The sequence below is a fragment of the Harpia harpyja genome, chromosome 5, assembly GCF_026419915.1.
Source record: "Harpia harpyja isolate bHarHar1 chromosome 5, bHarHar1 primary haplotype, whole genome shotgun sequence".
Taxonomy (NCBI): Eukaryota; Metazoa; Chordata; class Aves; order Accipitriformes; family Accipitridae; genus Harpia; species Harpia harpyja.
Genome location: NC_068944.1, coordinates 60,009,896 through 60,032,305, shown reverse-complemented (window position 1 = coordinate 60,032,305; position 22,410 = coordinate 60,009,896). Strand labels below are relative to the sequence as shown.

General features: G+C 42.6%; 1 protein-coding gene across 2 annotated transcripts in view; it reads left to right on the top strand.

Annotated features, from left to right (window-relative positions):
- The window catches only part of SYBU (syntabulin), a 44,843-nt gene that overhangs the window by 12,058 nt on the left and 10,375 nt on the right, over positions 1 to 22,410 (top strand). For both annotated transcript variants that reach the window (XM_052788295.1, XM_052788296.1), the window contains exon 3: positions 5,939 to 6,136. In XM_052788295.1, the coding sequence (XP_052644255.1) occupies positions 5,939 to 6,136 (198 nt within the window). The remainder of the gene's footprint in view (positions 1 to 5,938; positions 6,137 to 22,410) is intronic.

Below are 22,410 nucleotides of genomic sequence, written 5' to 3'. Positions count from 1 at the left end.
TTTTGTTCACATTTCTGGCTAATACTAGGTGGAAGGAGTACAAGTTACACATTATATAAAAAACAACAGACGATCAGAGGAAAGGGAGTACAATAAAATCATTCATTTACTTCAGCTGGAGTGGGAATGCTCACCTGGTTATTGGTGTGTCTAAAGGTCACAAGGGGTATAAGTAGAGAAGACCTATTGTTCTTTGTGCCAGGCTCATTTGTTCCTTTAATAAATGCACTGTTGCAACAAAAGCTGAAGTCCTTAAGGGTAAAACGAGGATGTGTAGAAAGGGTATAATCTGATCATACAGCGTCACCAGTGTGATATCAGAGGCAATGATGGGGGGAGTGGTAATTAAAATATCTCTTTTTATATGCTATTTTATATGCTTTCTTTAGCTGCTCTATTTCCTTATCACAGTTAGTTTTACATAGTTGTTTTTTAATTCCCTAATTTTTAACACTGTAGTTTAATTCTTTCATTGTTTAAAGGTTTTATCAGCTTCTGAGGTTCTTCCAGGTAGCATCTGTATAGATTTCTTCACTGAGAGGGTGGTTGGTCACTGGAACAGCCTCCCCAGGGAAGTGGTCATGGCACTGAGCCTGTCAGAGTTCAAGGAGCATCTGGACGACGCTCTTAGTCATATGGTTAATTTTAGGTAGTCCTGTGAGGAGCAAGGAGTTGGACTCAATGATCCTTATGGGTGCCTTCCAACTTGAGATACTCTGTGATGCTATGATAGCTTTGGGAGTTACTTATATGTAAAGTCTCCCGTACCAAACACATCTGTGAGGTCTGCAGAACCTGTCCAGCAATTGCAGTGATTTTATTGGTGGAGAGATGAAGGAAATAGTTTCTTGTCTTCTTTTTTTTTTTTTAAAACACAAAGTTTTTAAAATAATGGTACACAGAAAAACATCAAAGAAAGGTCGTAAGAAAAAATAAACTGCATGAACCTGCACTTTTTTCTGAATGTGTTTGATTATAAAATTTTTGTGTGCTTCTAAAGAGAAGATGCTTTGGACATAGCTAAAGGAGCTGCTTAAATGCAATTCAGAAGCTCACTCAGCAGTGCTGATCCACTGCTCTGAAGGTAGGATTCATTCAGCCTGCAGAAGAGACTCTGAATCCTTGGGAGAAGGAAATAGGCACTGATCTGGGAGGAAATTGCCGCCTCTTCTGTGTTGAGTTATATTGTGATGTTGATGGGAGTGGAAGGGATAAAAAGTAAACTAAAACCATGTGGGCAACAATCCCGCTTTAGTCAGTGTGAATGTGGAGATGGGCTGGAAACCTTATTAGTGGTCTTCTCCTTCCCAGTATTTTTCTAGGAACTAATTCTGAGTTGCAGAAGGCAGCAGCAAGATGGCAGAAGGAGATGCTTGTAGGCTTAATTGAACTGATTTGAAGCAATGAAATATGATTAAGCTGGATTAGGTGCTTTGCATCGTTACTGCCCTTTGTGCCTTGGGAGGTAGTTGTGGCAGTAGGCTGGGCTGCCCCCGGGCTTGGCATCATGACTGGCACTTTGCAGAGGCCAGGGCAGCAAGACCTCAGGCTGCCGGCTGCTGTTAAGTGCTAATGCATATAGCATGCACTGGATGGTCAGCGCCTACAGTTACCTTGCTCAGCATTGGAGGCAGGACACAGAGAAATGAGAAGCAGAATTTTAGAACAAATAGGTGAGGCTAGGGTAACTGGCCAGGCATGAAGTAAAACTGGTTCACATGAAAGGATGAGGTTGTTTTACTGTGCTGGGGGAGCAGTAGTTAACAATAGCAGAAGCTGCTCTTTCCTGAGGAGGGGAGGCGAGCAGGGAGGGAGATAGGTAGTTACAGGGTGCCCCTTTTGCCTCATAAATGCACAGTCATATACTGACTTTTTAAACAATCTGCCCATGCACAGCTCATTGCAAGATCAGGCTTGACCTAAATTATGAACAGGGTGGAAGTGGTAAGTACAATATGGTCATGCAAATTATTTGGCTCTGTTGCAGGTACTTCTTTGAGTTTCATGTTAGGTAGAGATAATGCACCAGGGGCAGAGTGCAATTGCATCATTAAGATTGCAGCTTTCATTTTGTCCTGGGAAAGAATAAACAATTACATTTCTCCAGGAGAGTAAATATTCAAGGCTTCCCAGTGTCAGAGTAGCCTGTTTGTTTTTGTTGTGTATCTAAAACCACCATGGCTTTTAGGGGAGCTGTGATTACTCAAGATTACAGGAGTTGTGGTTAGATGAAGGGGGTGTTTGACATGTGGATTTCACCTGGACTCAGACTTCTTACTTTGCATTTAATTGTTAAGAGCTGGAGTGTTTGTATTCCTGGAGGTCAGGAATGTGGGTCTGTTCCCAAGGTGGCTGCTGATGCCATGAAGCACTAGTGTGCCCTCAGAGGAATTCAGCTTTAGACAAAAGCAGTCTGTGTATGACACACCCTCTTCAAAACCATAGAATCATAGAATCATTTCGGTTGGAAAAGACCTTCAAGATCATCAAGTCCAACCATTAACCATGCCCCCTAAACCATGCCCTGGAGTACCCTGTCCACTTGCTTTTTGAATACCTCCAGGGATGGTGAATCAACCACTTCCCTGGGCAGCCCATTCCAATGTTTGACAACCCTCTCAGTAAAAAAATTTTTCCTAATATCTAACCTAAATCTCCCTTGCCTCAACTTGGGGCCATTTTCTCTTGTCCTATCTCCAGCCACCTGACAGAAGAGACCAACACCCACCTCACTACAACCCCCTTTCAGGTAGTTGTAGAGAGCGATAAGGTCTCCCCTCAGCCTCCTCTTTTCTAGACTGAGCAACCCCAGATCCTTCAGCCGCTCCTCATAAGACTTGTGCTCAAGGCCCCTCACCAACTTGGTTGCCCTTCTCTGGACACGCTTAAGCAGCTCAATGTCTTTCCTGTAGTGAGGGGCCCAAAAGTGAACACAGTACTCGAGGTGCGGCCTCACCAGTGCCCAGTACAGGGGAACAACCACCTCCCTGTTCCTGCTGGCCGCACTGTTCCCGATACAGGCCAGGATGCGATTGGCCTTCTTGGCCACCTGGGCACACTGCTGGCTCATATTCAGCCGGCTGTCAACCAGCACCCCCAGGTCTTTCTCTGCCGGGCAGCTTTCCAGCCACTCTTCCCCAAGCCTGTAGCGCTGCATGGGGTTGCCGTGACCAAAGTGCAGGACCCGGCACTTGGCCGTGTTAAACTTCATACGATTGGCCTCAGCCCATCGATCCAGCCTGTCCAGATCTCTCTGTAGAGCCTCCCTACCCTCAAGCAGATCGACCCTGCCTCCCAACTTGGTGTCGTCTGCAAACTTGCTGAGGGTGCACTCAATCCCCTCATCCAAATCATCAATAAAGATATTAAACAGAACGGGGCCCAACACCTAGCCCTGGGGAACACCACTTGTGACCCGCCGCCAACTGGATTTCACCCCATTCACCACAACCCTCTGGGCTCGTCCATCCAGCCAGTTTTTCACCCAGTGAATAGTGCACTTATCCAGGCCATGAGACGCCAGCTTCTCAAGGAGTATGCCATGAGAGACAGTGTCAAAGGCCTTGCTGAAGTCTAGGAAAATAACATCCACAGCCTTTCCCTCATCCACTAGGCGGGTCACCTGGTCATAGAAGGAGATCAGGTTGGTCAAGCAGGACCTGCCTTTCGTAAACCCATGCTGACTGGGCCTGATCCCCTGCTTATCCTGGACTTGCCATGTGAGTGCTTTCAAAACAAACCGTTCCATAATCTTTCCCGGTACCGAGGTCAGGCTGACAGGCCTGTAGTTCCCCGGATCCTCCCTCCGACCCTTCTTATAAATGGGAGTCACATTGGCAAGCCTCCAGTCCTCTGGGACCTCCCCTGTTGACCAGGAACGCTGATAGATGATAGAGAGTGGCTTGGCAAGGACCTCTGCCAGTTCCCTCAGTACTCTTGGATGGATCCCATCAGGTCCCATAGATGTGTGAGTGTCCAGATGGCGTAGCAGGTCCCTAACTAATTCCTCCTGGATTAAGGGGGGTATGTTATGCTCTCCATCCTTACCTTCCAGCTTATGAGGTGGAGTACCCTGAGGATGACTGGACTCACTATTAAAGACTGAGGCAAAGAAGGCATTAAGTACCTCAGCCTTTTCCTCATCTCTGGTTGCTACGTTCCCTTCTGTATCCATTAAAGGAAAGATATTCTCCTTGGGATTCTTTTTACTGTTAACATATTTGTAAAAACATTTTTTGTTGTCCCTTACGATAGTGGCCAGATTTAGTTCTAGCTGAGCTTTCGCCTTTCTAATTTTCTCTCTGTATGATCTAACAAGATCCCTGTACTCCTCCCAAGTTGCCTGCCCTTTCCTCCAGAGGTGATAAACTCTCCTTTTTTTCTTAAGTCCTAGCAAAAGCTCCCCGTTCAGCCAGGCCGGTCATTTTCCTTGGCGGTTCGACTTGCGGCACATGGGAATAGCCTGGTCCTGAGCCATTAAGATTTCCTTCTTAAAGAATGTCCATCCCTCCTGGACCCCTTTGCCCTTCAGGACCGTCTCCCAAGGGAGTCTCTCAACCAGTGCCTTGAAGAGGCCAAAGTTAGCCCTCCGGAAGTCCATAGTGGTGGTTTTGCTGACCACCTTCTTTGCCTCACCAAGAATTGAAAATTCTACCATTTCATGGTCACTAAGCCCAAGACGGCCTCCAACCATCACACCTCCCACCAGTCCTTCCCTGTTCGTAAACAACAGGTCTAGCAAGGCTCCTCCCCTGGTTGGCTCACCTACCAGCTGTGTCAAGAAGTTATCTTCCACACACTCCAGGAACCTCCTAGATTGTTTACTCACTGCTGTGTTGTATTTCCAGCAGATGTCTGGAAAGTTAAAGTCCCCCACAAGGACAAGGGCACACGATTCTGAGACTACTGCCAGCTGCTTGTAGAACGATTCATCCGTCTCTTCAACCTGGTCAGGCGGTCTATAACAGACTCCCAGCACAATATCTGTCTTATTGGCTTTCCCTCTCATCCTCACCCATAAGCACTCCACCTTGTCATCAGAGTCGTGTAGCTCTGAACAGTCAAAACATTCCCTAACATAAAGAGCCACCCCACCACCTCTTCTACCTTGCCTGTCCCTTCTGAAGAGCTTGTAGCCATCCATTGCAGCACTCCAGTCACGGGAGTCATCCCACCATGTTTCCGTGATGGCGACTAAGTCATATCTATCCTGCTGCACAATGGCTTCCAGCTCCTCCTGTTTATTGCCCATGCTGCGTGCGTTGGCATAGATGCATTTGAGCTGGGTCATCGAATCCACCCCTAACATTGGCACGCTGCCCCCAGGCTCATCTCTGGTGCACCTAGTTTTATCCCTTGCCCCCCCAGGTACCTCACAGCCACTTGTCAAGAATGGAAGAGCTCTGTGGTCATGATTGCTTTAAAAGGAAAAACAATTTTGAGAAACCTGTATTAATTCCAGTTAAATAAAAATTCTGCCTTTGTGCATATGGGCAGTAGGCCGTTCTCTTGTTCAGATAGGAACATATCTTGAAGGAGAGCGTATGGCCCATGCTTGCTTTTCATCCAGTGTGCACTACACAAGCCATTCTTGTGTCTTACGTGCATTTCTTCATGCCATAATATTCCCTAACCTAGCTAAGTCAAAAGAATTTATCTCAGATCTGAGTTTTCATTATGTAGCCCCTGATTCTGTATTTTGTCAAACTTAGTGACAAGCACTTGCCATTTTAGTCTGCCATAAGGTATTCAAGAATTCTTCACAAAATGGGAGAAACTAATAGCTTCCCATCAGGTTTCAGAGCGAAGGTTGTGCATATGAGGTAACTGACTGTGAACAGTTGTAGTCCAAACACCTTTTTTTTTTTTTTTTTTTAATTCTGCTAATGTTCATCTACTTATTAGTTAGAAATGTTGATGTTTTCCCTTTTCTCTTCAGATGACACTGGCTGTCCTAGTAGCCAGTCAGTATCTCCAGTTAAGACTCCTTCTGATGCTGGGAACAGTCCAATCAGTTTTTGCACTGGTAGCGATGGAGACTTCTCCAGGAAGAAATTCAGTCCAGGGACAATGAGCGAAGGGAACCCGCAGCTGGCTCGATATAAGAAGGAGTCAAAGACAAGCCTTGTAAAGCCTGGTAAGTATAGCATAGTTCCTTTCATTTCTTTAATTACACTTTCTAATTGACTAGTGCATCTACAGGTGTCTACATACATTGTGTTGTGCTGCCTGTGATACCACTAATGCTGGTAGTAAGTAAAAAAAATAGTTGAGTTCTTTCTATGGAGCCACCTGCAAGACTTGAAAACACTGTCGGTGTAATGGGCAGCCTGTGTGTGGGAGTTAGGCAGATGTAGATCCATACTACATGGACTGTATCAAAGGCATGTCTCCCATTGCCTCAGGCTAATGGGCCACTTCAGACCACCAGCTAAATCAGCACCTGCTTATCACACATCCAAGGCTGAATATTCTACTGTCATTGGCTACTGTAATTTTAATGAGTAGATAAAAAATATTTTTGTGATTCATGTACAGGCAGCTCTTGATTACAAACAGTCAGGATATTTTTGCTGTTGTTTAATCATGGAGACAGAGAGGGTTTTGACCCTGTACAGAGCCAGCTGCAGAACTGGCATGGTTTATGAGCTCAAGTACCTCCTGGCTGTACTGTTTCCAGAGTCATTTTACCTCTGGAAGCAATTTAGATACTTTCATGAGGAGTCAGCTCAGATTTACCAGCACCATGTTTAATCCAGAAACAGTAGAGAATCTGTTGCAAAAACTCTTCACTGGCTTGGTCATTGAAAGGGCTGATTAAATCTGACAATCTGACTTACCACTATCCCTGCAAGTTCTTCAGCTCATTTCATAGCACTGTGTTACTTGAGTGTTCCCAGACTCCCACTGCTCTGCATAATGGATGACAGATAATACTTTTTCAAGGTTTGTTTTCTGTTCCATTAAAAGCAAGGAATCTAATGCAGGCAGAATGCAGTGAATATGGTATCTTACAGTCAAATCTGCAGCCATGGTTACCACAACCATTTTGTGTTTGAATGTGGATGTAGCTTAACAAAATGTGGATAAAGAATTTTGGAAATTTTTTTCTACTGAAGAGTCCTATACACATGGAAAAGAGTTACACAGTTATTTCAATAAATTACTTAATTGTTTTTGATTATTACACTCAAATTGACCTATAATATCAAGTTATTAGCCTTTTGCAGTAATAGTCAGAAGTCATCTTCATTTTAGTTGATGGTATTATTTCAAGTCTTTGAACAGACTTAGTTTAGGTATGTAGGTGTTCTTGTAGGTGGGCCATTCTGTAGCTGTTGGTACCTCTGCATTGATTGATACCTAAGGTTGGAAAACTTGTGTCTAGAGTTCAAGCATATTGCTCCTGAGATCCATCAAAACTCTCAGAATAGGAACCATGTCTGATTTATAGAGTACTTGTAAATTCCTCCTGCCAAATACCTCACACGTTTTTAGTGGAAAGTTGTCAAAAAACAACTCATAGTCAGTGTGAGAGCTGACACAGGCGAGGGACATTCCTGAAATGGAGAGCACGCCAGGGGACAGTTGGGGTTCATTTTCCTCACTGTTGGCTACAGGGGTTAGTGGAATTGTCTCCCATTGCTATCTCTTGGCTTCAGGTGGATCCAGTCCCTTCACCATGACCTACTTGCACATGAATTTCTGGTGGCTCAGTCAGGAAGATCTAGCCCTTGTGCAAAGAGGAGGCATTGTCATGTAGTGTCATGGTTTAACCCCAGCCAGCAACTAAGCACCACGCAGCCGCTCACTTACTTTCCCCTCCACCCAGTGGGATGGGGGAGAGAATGGGGGAAAAAAAGTAAAACAGAAAAGAAGCAAATAATAATGATAATAATAACACTAATAAAATGACAATACTAATAAAAGGATTGGAATATACAAAAGAAGTGATGCACAATGCAATTGCTCACCACTTGCTGACCAATGCCCAGTTAGTTCCCGAGCAGCGATTCGCCCCCAGGCCAACTCTCCCAGTTTATATACTGGGCATGACATCCCATGGTATGGAATACCCCTTTGGCCACTTTGGGCCAGCTGCCCTGGCTGTGTCCCCTCCTGACTTCTTGCACCCCTCCAGCCTTCTTGCTGGCTGGGCATGAGAAGCTGAAAAATCCCTGACTTAGTCTAAACACTACTCAGCAACAACTGAAAATATCAGTGTGTTATCAACATTCTTCTCATACTAAATCCAAAACATAACACTATACCAGCTACTAGAAAGAAAATTAACTCTATGCCAGCTGAAACCAGGACATGTAGCAAAACACAGGGAGTAATGGGGGAGCAGTGGAAGGGAAGTGGGACCTGGGAGGAGAATAACAGCAACATGTCCTTGTCGTATGTAACCTAGTTCTGCATACAGCTGGATACCTCAAACTACGGCACAAAAAGAGTTGTGCATGATATCTTTCTCTCTACCAAAAGCCCTTACTGATTTATGGAGATAATATCTACTTTTTATTTATCTGAAACATCTTGTGATAATGACTACATAGCAGGAGCCAGACATGAGAGACAAAAATCCAGCCTACCACTGTCGTTTACAGACTCTGTCCTGTGCTACATTTTTGTAGGTAAGTACACCAATCAGTGTGCACCTTCAAAATGCCTGTCATTTTGCCGAAAATTTATCTGTTTCCAGGATTGTTTTCTTGGAACATGCTGAATCTCAGCAGTAACACTCACACAAATATTTAGATAATTCAGGAAATTTCAGAGTGGGATCGCACTGAGAATGAACCCTGGGACTTTTTTTTTAGGCTGTTCCCAAGCTCCAGTGCTTTTCTCCTACTCTAGCAACATCACTTCATCTTTCTTTTCTGTACTTCGAAATATGAAATATGACGTAGCTTTTTTTTTCTCCAACAGCCTAATGCATTATGTAGATCTAAGTCATCTTCAGCTCTTGAAGTATTAAACTAGATTCAGATATCATTCATAATTTATGTTGTTTGCATAGCAAGCCATACTTAATCCTGGAATGCATTATCACTGCATCTTGCTAAACCTCTGAAAGATTTATAATCATGAAGATGTTATTCATTTGGAATAGTTGGTAATAGTTTTTATTCTGCATTAAATCCGAATCACAGCAGTGTTATAGGTGAATTTGGCTTAAAATCAGTGACTGCATTCCCAGGAAAGGATGGAGAGGACAGGTACATTAAGGATGATCTAAAACATCCACTCCAGGAGGAAGTTATGAGCCTTTTAATTTCAGGATTTTAGAAGCTGTTGCCTCTTTTGGATATGATTCATTTATGCAATATTAAAAGAATAAAAAATGCGTTGCAGAAAATGCCCTCGCAAAAAGGCACAAAAAGCTTAATTAACACTAGTCCTAGTTTTGTATCAAGATGCTGTGCTGAATCCTACCCTTTTGGTAATGGAATAAACAGGAGCATAAACACTTGTACGTATTCACATTCTTCGTGTACTCCTCCTGCAAAGATCCATCCTGAATTCCTGCAGCTGATGTCCACATCTTGTTAAGAATAGTGGGAGCTGTTTTGCTTGCTTTGGCAGTCTTTCTCATCTTGTTTCTTGACTTCCGTACAAATGCATAGTGCAAAGATTCAAAATCTGGATCTGCAAGCTGCAAAGTACTGATAAACTTACAAAGACGTGGATAAAGAAAGGAATCTTGGCCAAGAGTTGTGTCAGTAACTTTTAAAAGGCTTGCATGTTTAAATAACAAAAAGCTGTACTTTCATTTAAATGTCTGTAAGCATCATAATTTGAAGGGCGCCTGATCAGCTGGCTGTGTTCAGCATTTCTGGCAAAAGTTTTGGTCTTTACTTTCTTGCTTTAGGTGTCATGGGCACACTTCAGGCAGTTTACTGAATGAGCTGAGGTTGCTGTTGGAACTGTCTCTTAGGGCCCATGGAATTGCTGAAGTTTCATATGAAATTATTAAGAAATTATTAGAGAATGCAGGTGTTGGCTGCAAATTATGTCTAGCTGTTAAAAATGTCTAGTTGTAAAATGTAATGCTCTTCCTGCTGATTTGTTTGTATTGCCTGGTGTGTGAGAATTAGGTGTGTGAGATGTCCAGGAACTTATTCTTGGGGGCACCCTGTGCCAGCAAAGAATAGTGGCTAGTTAATCCATTAGTGTAAAATTCGCAGATTAATTTGTCCATATTGCTACTCTACTTCCATATGTGTCTGTATTCTAAAGGCAGTCACTTTGGTTATTTTAAAAACAAAACATAAAGCTCTGATTTAGGTTATATTACTGACCTCTGGCTGTATGATTTTACAGATCTTTTGTCAGCTCTCTCCTCTTCAGTATGACAGTATGGCAATTATAGTGTCTGACTGATATGTATATGTGCTTCACTTGAAAAGCAGATTAGCTGGTGTGTGAGTTCTGCAAGAGGATTGTCTTAGAGGTAATTCTGGAAATATACTTCACTCTGAAGGACTTCACTTTTCTGATTGCAGAAGGATGCAATGATAGGACTTTGTTTTATCTTGGGAAGGTTGATAAAATATTAGAAAGACATGTTTTACTGGTGCATTTATCCAAGAACATTGTATCTTGTATTTGTATGGCTTTTGTTCGTTCTCTGTACCAAATTTCTTCAAGCAGTGGGAAAAATAATGGAACTGTTGTCCTCGTTGTTCAGGAACAACGGTACAGAATACAAAAACCAAGTTACAGAATGTGCTAACTTGAATAGATCTGTGGCATGCAAAGAGTTTCATTGTTCTTTATAACTACTAGTTGGTACTTCTACCTCTTATGTTGAAATACTTTTTAAAATGCTGCTGGTGTACTATGTATTCTAAGCCAAAGTCACATTGTTTGGTTGTTTTAAAAAAAAAAACAAAAAACAAAAACCCCAACAGAAAACCTGTATTTGGAGGTAGCAATCTGCCTTGACTGATCCCTAAAATAAATTGGTGTCCTTCATTTTAAAAGCAGGATCACATAAAGGTGAAAGTGATGAGAAGACCGGTGACCTCAGTGTAATGTGTCTCTCTTTCTGCTGTGACTTATTTAGCAGTACTTTGTAACCTACATTCCAAGATGGCACCTTTTCTGGGGGAGGGATAATTAAGAGCAAGGGTATGTCAAAGAACATTTAACCCGGTTACAAATGCAGGATTTAATCAGAGTACACCATGCTCCCACCCTGTAATTAATCATAACCTTACTTGTGCAGTGAAGATGGGAAGATTCGTGCTTCCATTCCTGAGAATATTCAGATAGTTAAACATGCGGCTGGTGTCGCATGCATAAGAATACTGAAATTAGGAAATGAGCTACACCTGATTCAGTGTACTTTAGATAATTGGTCATAGAACAAAAAAAATGTTCTGAAGATGGACCAAGTGAAGTAAGTTGATAACAAATGATGGAGCATCTTGCCTATGACTGTAAGTTCTCCATATATTTGTTTCTTTTGTACCTCCTTAAAGTATTTGAATTAATAATAAGCAATCTCTTGATGTGCCCGTGTTTATTGACAAGCATAAAGCATAAATTCTCTGAGGGGTGCAGAGGAGCTTGCAAGTGAAAAGAAGAAGAGCAAAAGCCCAGATTCCCTGAGTAACTTAAACCTGATGAGGATGGCTTTAACTTGAGCATTAGAATTTTAAGCAGTTCGCTATTTGGCAAAAAGCAGATACACAGTGGTCAATTATGTGTGCTTCTGGAAGGCTTTCCATCTGCTTTATAAAACACCACCTTGGCAATAAAAAGGGAGGAAGCACTTGAACATGTGTCATCTTTCTCAGATGTAAGCACATGGTTCGAATGCTTCACTTCTCTCCCACACCCAAGAGCAGCCAACGTAACCATCCTGACGTTCAAATCCAACAGTATGCAACATTTATTTCCTGTACAGTTTTAATCTTGCTCTTCTCCCTTTCTTATATGTGCACTTCATAATTTTATTTGGGACAATAGAGTTTCTGAGATCCTTTCTAACACAGAGTCTAACAAATACAGTTGTGGCAGCTTTCAACCCTATTCCTTTTTCTCATTTACTTTTGCTTTTCTTCTTTCTCTTTGCCTTTCATTTTGGGCCCATACGAAATAGCTACTGCTGATTTTTTTAAATAAAAGTGTTTTCGGGTAATAATTCTGTATGCACTGAGCGCTCCTGCATATTTTACTGATGGGTTCCGCTTTAATTTCACGTCTGTTGCTATGGAGCTGTGCAGATTTGCTTACTTGACCTGCCAGCACAGGGAGTTATTAAGGACTCGGTCGCCATGGGTACCGGAGGACAGGGCGTGCTTCGCAGGGAGATGAACATCCACATCTCACCCTCCAGGAGCGAGGATGCCATGTCCAGCTTCAAGCCCGTGCTATCCTCAAAGCTTGTGTCCTAGAGTTGAGCATGGAGGGACGTCACCCTGCGAAGGTTTGGTGTGTTGTAGCAGTCGGTGCGGTGAGGTCTGGAAGATGACGGGCACTGTGAGATCTGGTGGGTGGTGCTGGGCTGGAAGCTGCTGTTGGGGGTTCCATCATTTGCATAGCCCAGCCCACCCCCGCATGCTTCGGAATGTTTGGGTTGCTAATGGCAGTTTTGGAATGGTGCCTCCCAGTGGGGTCAACTGGCCCGACATGGCGGGTGGAGCTCCCCTGTATGGCATAAACCCCTCGGTATTTGAGATCCAGAAGAGGTGAAATTTGAATCTACAGGCCTCCTTAGACAACCTTGAGGAGAAGTGGGCTGCGGACGGGGACTGGTTGTCTTTCGCCAGTCCAGTGACTGGTCCCATTGCTCACAGGAGGTTGGACAGCTTTAAGAGGTGAATCTGTCATTTTCTTTCTTCTGGAGGTTACAGGAGCTGTTTCGGAGGTGAGGGAGATGTAAATTCACGGTCTTGAGCCAAGTTGGATAGAGCAGAGATGGCCTGTAATTTATCTGACCTTGGTTCCATATCTCTAATGTATTGGAATCATCTCTGCCTGCACAAGCACACTAGGTCCTATTTTGTTTTAAAGGAGATATAACAAAATCAGTGAATCTAATGTGCGGTCTTTCTGACCAAATATATAAGCATTTACTTTAGGATAAGATCAATAGAACCTTGAACACACTGGTTATACTGACTAAGTCTCTGTCAACTAAAAATGGGACCAAGGGTGGCTTGGACATGAGTGTCTGCATTAGAGACATCCACATTTAGTCAGATGAATCCCACCCCCGTCTCCTGTGTTCCTCATCAGGTCTCTGAAAACTCTGCTGCTAGCTCTTATGGAAGCCAAGTACAGTCTCCATCTCATTTATTTCTCTTTCTTTTTTTTTTTTAACAGAAAGTCAGTCTTAGTAATTCAGTTTCAGAAGAAAGTTTGTGTCTAAAGATCACACATGGATCTTCAAGTAGGTCTAATTAGATGCCTTTTCCTCTTCTGTTCATCCCTGATAAGCTTAGGCACTCTCCGTTTGTCCTGTTTCTGAGGACCACTGCCCAAGGCACCTAGCATTGCACAGGTTGATTCTCTATCTCATTTCACACCATGAATTCGCAGGAATGAAGTATTTTTAGGACATAAGCTAACTAAATCACACTAAAGTGAAAAAAAGTGTTCTGTAACTTCTGAGACATAATATTAGAATATAATTGGAATATAAGTATTTTCAGCGAAAGATGCTTAGAAAGCTAGGTAAAAATTACTAGCATAGCACTATTTTTTTAGTTTGGATTTATATGTATTTTAAACAAATTTGCTTGAATTGATGTGGAAAACATGTTCAAATAGCCAAGTATTTCTTTCAAATGAGAATAAGCAAAGTAGCAGCTACAAAGAGTGTTTCGGCTTTAAAGTGTTTCGTATTTTTGAACCCAAACCTACAAGTTCCTGTTAAAGTGGCCTAGAAAAACAATCTTTTAATTCTGTGTCACAAATTTTATAATCCACCCCCTTCTGAAAAATTATTTTAGATGTTGCTTAGTAGAGACATAGGCAATTAGTGGTTGGGCCGTGGCATCTCAAGACATATATGTCTTTTTGTTCAGAAGATGCTCAGGCTGCAGCAAGTGCCCGGATTTGACAGCAAAAAATGGAGAATCAAAAAAAAAAGCCAGCAAGTTGCAAAGGAGGAATTGGCAAGTAAAAGGTGAAAGCCTGAGTCCCACCTGTCCTAGATAATGACCTGCCCAGCTGTGGGCTGGTGGCACAGGCCACCTGCAATTCAGGGTCTTGGACACAAATCTTCTGCAGGGAGGTACTTATCTCCTTCCCCACAATGAAAAATAAATAAACAAAAGGAGATCCCTGTTACTTGGTTCAGTAAAGGGAAAAGAAACTTCTATTTATATCTGTCTGTGCCTCTTTTGGAGGATGGACATGAGCACAAAGGGGAAGAGTGCCCTAATACAGGGCTGCTGGGCAGGCTGAGAGGATGCAGGGAGTCTGCTCCCAGGGAAGCTGTTCCACTTCGTTTAATTTAGGATCTGTTTTATTGGGGGTTTGAAGCCACGTTCCCAGCAGGCACACTATAACTCCTTTCTCTCTCTCTCTCTCTGGCCCATTAATTGTCCTGATAGCATTCCAGATGTACAGAAAGTGGGACAGCCACCAGTAAAGGGAGGTTCTCACCTGAGGATGCCTGCAACCTCAAGTTTAGCATTGCACTTCGTCCGCCAGAGAGCCACAGCTCTAACAGCAAATCAGAGTGAGTAGGAGATGTGGATATGGGACTTTTGCAGGGAGCACCTGGGCTGCTGGACAGGGTGAGACCTGTGCTAGCTCACTCATCTTTTAGCTCCAAATGCCTTTTGATAGAGATGCAGGTCTCCTGGGGATTGTGGGGACGTGCTCCTGCATCTGGAAAAGATGGCTGAGTGCCTGGCATAAGAAGGGCACTGGGGTTTAGAGGTCAGAGTTGAGGAAGGTACAGAAGATGGCAGTAGCTGTGATCTTTAGTCAAAAAAATTTTCTTTTTGTATATTCAAGCAGGTTTTTTCCTCTTCTCTGCTAATCCAGAGTGGAATATGAGCCAAAAAAAGAGAAACCGATGCTATACACACTGCACACTCTTAAGTATTTGTTTTAAAATGTGTGTGAGGTCAAGCTAGAACATGCTTTGCAATTTGTGTATTTACTGCAGTGAATTTTCTGCTCCTTCTGGCTGTTTTCTGTGGTTTTCAGGCCGCTTCACCTCCACAGAAGGAAATACTGTGCATACAAAAGAGGCCATTATGGATCTTCCCTTAGGAGATTTTTTTTTTGTGCTCTGCTTTCAAATTACGATCTGTATTATTTATGCCAATGTTTAAAATAGCTTTCTGATTCCCCAGTTAAAGTATCCTGAACCTACTCCAGCTACATTTTACTATGCACTACTCCCACCAACCATCAGCTTTGATTTCAAGTCATTCTTCATGAAATAACATGCATCGCAGCCAGAATCCTGTGTTGCTGTTACATGGTTTTCTTTACAGTTTTCCAGCTGTATTCCTCCTCCCCATGATAAACAGTGTTGCCAGTAGTCATTTTTATCTTACAATACACAAATTGCATTCCCTTAATCTCCCTTCATAAACAGTGCCCTGTAATCCTGTTATCATTATTGTTGACCTTTTTTGGAATTCCTCCAGGTTATTAATGCCTTTTTAATGAGAATCCTGGGATTTAAACTGGTTTCTGAGCAATGTTTACTCAAGAATTGATAGATTTGAGCAATGTTTACTCAAGAATTGATAGATTATTTCCTTTTCTATTTTCCTTTACATTCCCTATTTCTTTTTTGACATCTTACTATGTTCAAAGTGGAGCTATGCAAATAACTGATTTGGGGGTTTGCTGCCAAATCAAAACTTTAAAGAAAACCTTTGTTTCAGACTGAATAAAGACAATATTCAATCTGAAATATTTAGAATTTTGGGGGAGATTTTTTGATGTTTTCACCCCCTTTTTAAAAGAAGAAGGAAATCTGTCAGTTTTCAAAATTAAAGCATCATTTCAAACAGAAAGTAGAAAATTCTGGTTTTCCATTTTCTGGCCATGTTTGAATTCAAATCATAAATAGTTTCAGTGTTCTCTGAACTTTGTTTTTTGGTGTCCAAATTACTACCTAAAAGTTTTTGTTTCATTCAGAGTGATTACTTCAAATACTTTTTGAGCAGTATTGAGTGGATATGTCTATATATTCCTTTTGTTTATTTATCTGTATTTATATGTAGGCATGGAAAGCTAAGGGAATGTCTTTATTTTAGTCATGCAAATCTCATTTACTTGATTTCACTGTAGCATAAAGGCATCAGGTAAGTTGGTGGTTACCAAGCTCAGAAGTGGAAGTTCAACCATAAACAACTAAGCTAGTCTTTGCAGATAACGGTGGCATTTGGAACCCTTGGCCTGTTTAACCAGTGGTATTTTACTTGCTTTTATGTACCTAGATATCTAAATCCTGGTGAAGCTATGTTTTAGATGCCTTCACTCTGTTTTGGTTCTCACTTGAAGTTATGATTCTGAGCTCAGGAAGAGTCTAGGAGAAAGGAGAAATGCACGTCCAGTCCCTGTTCCAATAAAGAAACCACAATTAAAAATCATAAAATAAAACCCAGCATCCAGAAGAGCAACTAGACAGAGGTTACCCAACTTAACCCAAAACTTGAGATTGTAGAGCTTAGTTTCTCAGGTGTGTTGGATGCAGGGGTTGGGTAGAGTCTCCTGATGGAGGTTGGAGATGTGGGAAATTCAGGCCTGTTTGGATTTCACCCATGTAGCAGGGGGTAATGAAGACCGGCATCCCAAATTGGGGTGGATTTATGGAGGAGCTGGAGGGGGGCATGATAAGCTGAGAGGACGGGAACCCTGTCTCTTCATCCAGTTCTTGGTGCTGGATGCGGTGCATGTTCCTGGTGGTGTGACGGGGAGATGCTGTGCAGCCTCCTCCCACTTCAAAGCTAAATCTGGCTCTGCAAATCCCAGGTGGATCCTTTCTTTCCCCAGTAAAGCAGACAGCTGAAGAGAGCTTTTGTTGGGCCGCTTTTGTGCAGACCCTGATGTATTGGGTGTAATGTGAAACAGCCACCCTGGTCTTTAGACAGGAGCCAGGCACCGAACTGTTCAGCGCTTTTAAAGCTGACCTGCTTCTAGGCATGCCCAGAAACAAGAGTTTCATGCAGCTGAGAAGCTTTGCTGATTGAGACTGACAGGAGGTATTTCCCGAGTGAGGTGGCAGATAGGGAGAGCACCACTTCCAAAATTCCCCTCTGAGAGCTGGGGACCTGGCATCCTTTCATACAGCCTCCAGCCACTGCAAGGTGGACATTGCTTCCCCGAGGGGCTTGAAATATATCACCTTTAATGTGACGTAACAAAATAGTAAACCTACTTTATAATAGTGTATCTTATATATACCATTACATAAAATGTATTTAAAGGAAATGAAAATTCTGCCGGGTTTGTTTCATATTTTATTAGTATTACAAGCTTTGTCTTGCTTCCACGCTGAGGCACTTCATTACAGGTCTCTGTTCCTCCCTTCTGAAATTCTCTAAGTAATAGGAAGCTGTTTGCTTTTGAAATCTGGGCAGGCTATGACTGTTTGCTAGAGTTGGCAGAATACAGTGTGACCGCAAACCCACAAGGATTAATAAGCTGAAAAAGCACAGGCTTCTTGTCTGTCATTTGTGCTTCTTAACGATAAGAGTGCTATTGGGGAAAAAAAGCAGCAAATGACAGCAGTCATAACTTGAAATGCATTGCCCTCAGACCTACCTTGGTTTTATTACTGTAAAAAATATAGTTCAGGCAACGAATCAATATACTGGGTGGGGTTTTACTGTTCTTTTCAATAGATGACACTTAAACTCTATTAATTTTTTGTAATCTTTACAATGTGTGCATTACAGTAAATATTTGATTAGCTTATGACAAATTTTGCTTTTCATCCTGGGACTGCAGGGTTGTTTAGTTAGTTACCTCCCAGATACGTTTCTCGTTCCAGTGTTTTTCTCTTCCCTGTTGAAAATATGTCAAACTGATTTAAAATGTTTTATGCACATCGTAATGAAAACCATATGTCTTATACTAAGGGTGACTGTGCAAAAGCTTTCAGCTGAATCAGGTTTAGCATGCATTTGCATATATGCTGTGAACGCGTGCCTGCCCAGTTAATTGCTGTGGACCAGCCAGCCTCTTTCCTCTTTGCACATGGGAACCAGATTTAGGAGATGTGTTGAAGGGGCCTCTGAAAGCCCTTTGTTAAACTTCTGCCACCAACGTGACGGGAGGGCTGGGATGTTTTCCCAGTCTGTGATAGAGTTAGCTCCCTTTCTGCGTCCTACTAAGTCATCCCTGCCAAAGATGACATTTTCCAGCTCCTAAAAATACTTCTGACTAGCCTATGCATTTCCCTTCAAACAGGCCAAATAGCACTGCCAGGTACATAAAAAATCCTGAGGTGACACTACATGCTTATAAAAGATTTTTGTCCATAGGTAGATTTACACATCCACTTTATAAAACTGTCAAATGCAAGTTGAGTATCATGTTATACAACTATCTGTATTTTTTGAACCTCCAGTCTCAACGTTTCTATTGAGGTTTTTGTAGCAAAGCAGCATCCTTCCATCTCTGATCCAAAGAGCCTTTTTGTTTGAACAGGAAGATTAGTTCCCCAGACTGTTCCCTTCTGCTCCGTGAACATATGTTCCCCCTGACAAAGGTCATTTCAGGCTGAGAAGAGAAAATTTATGAGAGCCATTTTTAAGGTATTGTTAGAACAGCTCAAACTGCATATAGAAGCACAAAAAATAATTAGGTCAGGGTGACTTCTGTATGAAGAATCTTGTTAAGATATATATAAAGCAGAAAAAAACCCCTAGACTCTTTGGCTGTTCCAGCATCCGCTTGTGGCTGCTCTACAAATCCATGAATTAAAAACAATTAAGAAAAACACAAACCCAGATCATAGTGATATGCAGAATATACATGATGGCTCTCAGCCAATATCAGTAATTAGTTTGTAGTTACTGTGTTTTTAGAGAAGAGCTTGAGTGATTGTCGTTTCACAGCATACACAAGTCACATTCTGTATTCATTTTGAGACCTGCAGTGCTTATAATTTGCATTAATGTAGTTCAGATTACTACTGAAACTATAGTATTTAGATGAGATCAGAAAACTGCTTAATGAGATAAATTTTAATTATTTGATAGCCCTTCTTCCAAAGTAAGAAGAGTAAGCAAGCAAGATGAGCAAAAATCAAGATAAATAATTAGTTTAGATCACACAACCATCAGTCTGAATTGAGGGAATCATTTGTAAAATCAAGTTAGATCCAAATGCAGGGAAGCAGGATCTACCCTGGAGTTCTTCCCCAAAGTCTTCTGTCTGGTATTGAGCTGGAAGTCTCCTCACCCAGCAGGTTTAAACAATTTGTGGAGAGTCACACTGAACGTTTTGCTGCACATCCCCTCTGACTGCATCTTTGCCAGTTGCCCAAGTTACCAGCTGTTACTGCACCGTGCAGTCAGCTGAAAGGTGATTAACTGATCTGTCTGATGAGCAAGCACTGGCAAGCAGTTGGGTGGGTGTCCACCCAAGAGTGGGGAGTGGTGGCTTCATTGGCCAGTGCAGTGGATAGGGGAGGTGATGACTGCTGGTACCCTCAGGATTGATGATGCCAGGCATTGCTGTGCCCAGCTTCTCACCATCGTTCTGGGAGCCCAACTCACAAAACTGAGCTTGATGACTAAACTGCGCATAAAATCAGAAGGGATGGTTATGTACTGAGATCCAAGATTCACAGCAGAGAGCATGCCAGGCAGGAACACACCTCCACCAGTCCACAGGAGATGCCAGAGAGGAGTGCCGTCTCCCAGACTTAGCCACCTACTTGTAGTCCTGAGTGTGTGCCTCGGATTCACTCTGAACCTCCATACTGGAGCTAGACCATCTCTGTGAGTGCAGACAACCAGCATGTTTCATTCCTTTGAAATACAGCCAGTGCTAGTGCTAATACCCTGTTTTGTGTCGCAGCTGAGCAGTTTGAGTTTCTTGGGGAAAAGATCTGAGTTCAGTGCCCTCCTTAGACTAAAGGAGTTCAAATCCACACTTCTCATAAGAGTTCCTGAACCACTGCGACCTACTGGGCATCCTCAGCTTCCTCCACTGATTCTGGACCTCATGGTAGTGGAGAGTGTGAGACATGGGCAGAGGCAGAGCATGTGGGAGCAGCTTCTGTCGCCCAGAGAACAGAGCAGTCCACACGGAGGAGAGTTCTGTGTCCTGCTCCTTGCTCCCAGGATTATATCTGCTTTTATCCAGTTACTGTTTGGTGTGAAATACAATAGTAAATCCAAGATAAGAGTCTCACCTACAGTAACAGTAAGTCAAATAAGTAATAAGTCAAAGGCCAGGGACTGGAACCAAAACCCACTGTCAGCTATGGGCTTGACACTGTGAATTGAGTACATTTCCCACTAGGAGACTTTGCCTTCAAAATGAGTCATTTTTAAGGGTGTTACCTGAAGGAAAGCCTGAAATGTTAATGCAAGACTTCTTCAACATTTCTTTGCAGCTTCTTTTTCTAATGTTTGTCAGTGCATGTGAGCAGTGTGGTTTTCTTTCCTAGATTGCTTGTGGTGTACAAAAACAATCTTGCAGGAACAACCCCATATTAAATAGAAAAGAAGCAGCATTAGTGTTTCCTGGAAATATACTGTTTATGCTGTTAAAGATTGGAGCTAGACATGTAGCTGTAAGTTAAAGATTTCAAGATAAATGAAACCAAATCTCTTAAAAATACAGGTCCTTTCAATAGTGGGCATTACAAATAAATTCTCTCTACTTTTCCAGCTGCTTCTAATGACTTTGCTGGAATTTTTTATGCAGTCAGGCCATATCTCTTCCCCTGGGGTCTCTAAATAAAGCTACCTACAGAGACAGTGTGCCACTTATCCCTCTAGTTGCTGCACCAGAGTGGTGAACATATATGCATATTTTGGTCTCTTTGCTGTATAACAGGATGCTTTTGAAGGCAAGAAAGCTCAGCAAATTTAAGGGCTTTACATTCTGAGGACAAGCTGTCTCTGTCAGCACTGTTTTATTTACAGCTCTGTTTCACTGGGTGACTATATGCAAAACCTAGCGTCAAGACTGATATATATATATATAAAGAGGTCATGTTCGTGGAGTCAGAAGATAGGTACACTCTGTGGTTTATATACTTTGGCAGCTATGAAACAGTGGTGCAGTTGCAAATAGGAAGGACTTGCACAAAACCCCTAAATTTTAATAAGCTCATGTGTACCCTGAGTTTCAGGAATCCAGTTCTGCTGCTCAGCTGTCAAATGTTCCTGTCACAGATAGATATTACTTGAACTTTTTCCTCTTTTCCATATTTTAATCTTACTATTTAGATAGCAAATGGACAATAAAATGCACAGAAGAAAGTTTGAGCTTTATTCTTATAGAAGGAGAAAGATTTAACTGCTGAAGTGCAAGCAAAATTTTAATATCAAGGCCAGAAGACCATACAACAAGGTATCCAACCATCTGTAATGGCTAGAAATAGCAGACTGGGATGCCATACTCCAGGCGTGCATGTGGGGTTATTGTGTGACTCTGTGTAAGAAATGTATATACTGTCTCTATATACATATATACATACCTGACACGGTATTTCTGTGCTTGCATACTGTCCCGGTAGGCCAACTATACGTAATCTGTTCTACCTGTAAAAACTGTGAATGCAATATGTGATATGCTGGCTGTACTGTGTCATTATCCTTGCACTATGGCTGAGGCAGTGAAGAGAGCAGAGTTCGAGGTGGGGCTTTTCTACACCCAAATTGTGAGCGCAGCGGCTGCACTGCATGAGTGGGATAAACATGCACCGGTGCCAGCTGGAGGCGTACCTGCCCTTGCACAGGCAACTCTTTCTCCCTCTCCTCAATCCTGCCCCGAAGTTTGTACTTGCATCACATGATGCAGGATGGGAAAATTTGCCCTTGAGTAATTAGTAGGAGGTTGCCTAGTCGATAGCAGTGCTGCGGCAGAACAGTCTTAGCCCCCTGAGCAGTGGTCCCCAACCACACATCTGACAGACAGTCACCACCTTCTCTGGCTTTGCCTCTGCCTGGGTTGTGCCTGCTGGCGCTGCCTGCACTCCTCATTGCAGACAGTACGGCACGCAGTCCTGGGGTTGCAGGCTCCCTTCTCCTCCCCTCCATGTCAGCTGGAGCTAGGTGACTGTCACGGTGCTGTCAGGGCAGCACGAAGGCTAAAAGGCAGCACAAAGCATGATGCTGTCTGCAGCACACTCTTAGCTCGGTGCCCTTGCCCATCGAGCAGTAAAGAGCAGGGATGGTGCTAGATGCTGCACTATTTCACTCCAGCTTCTCAGATACCCGTTCCAGGCAAGGAGCA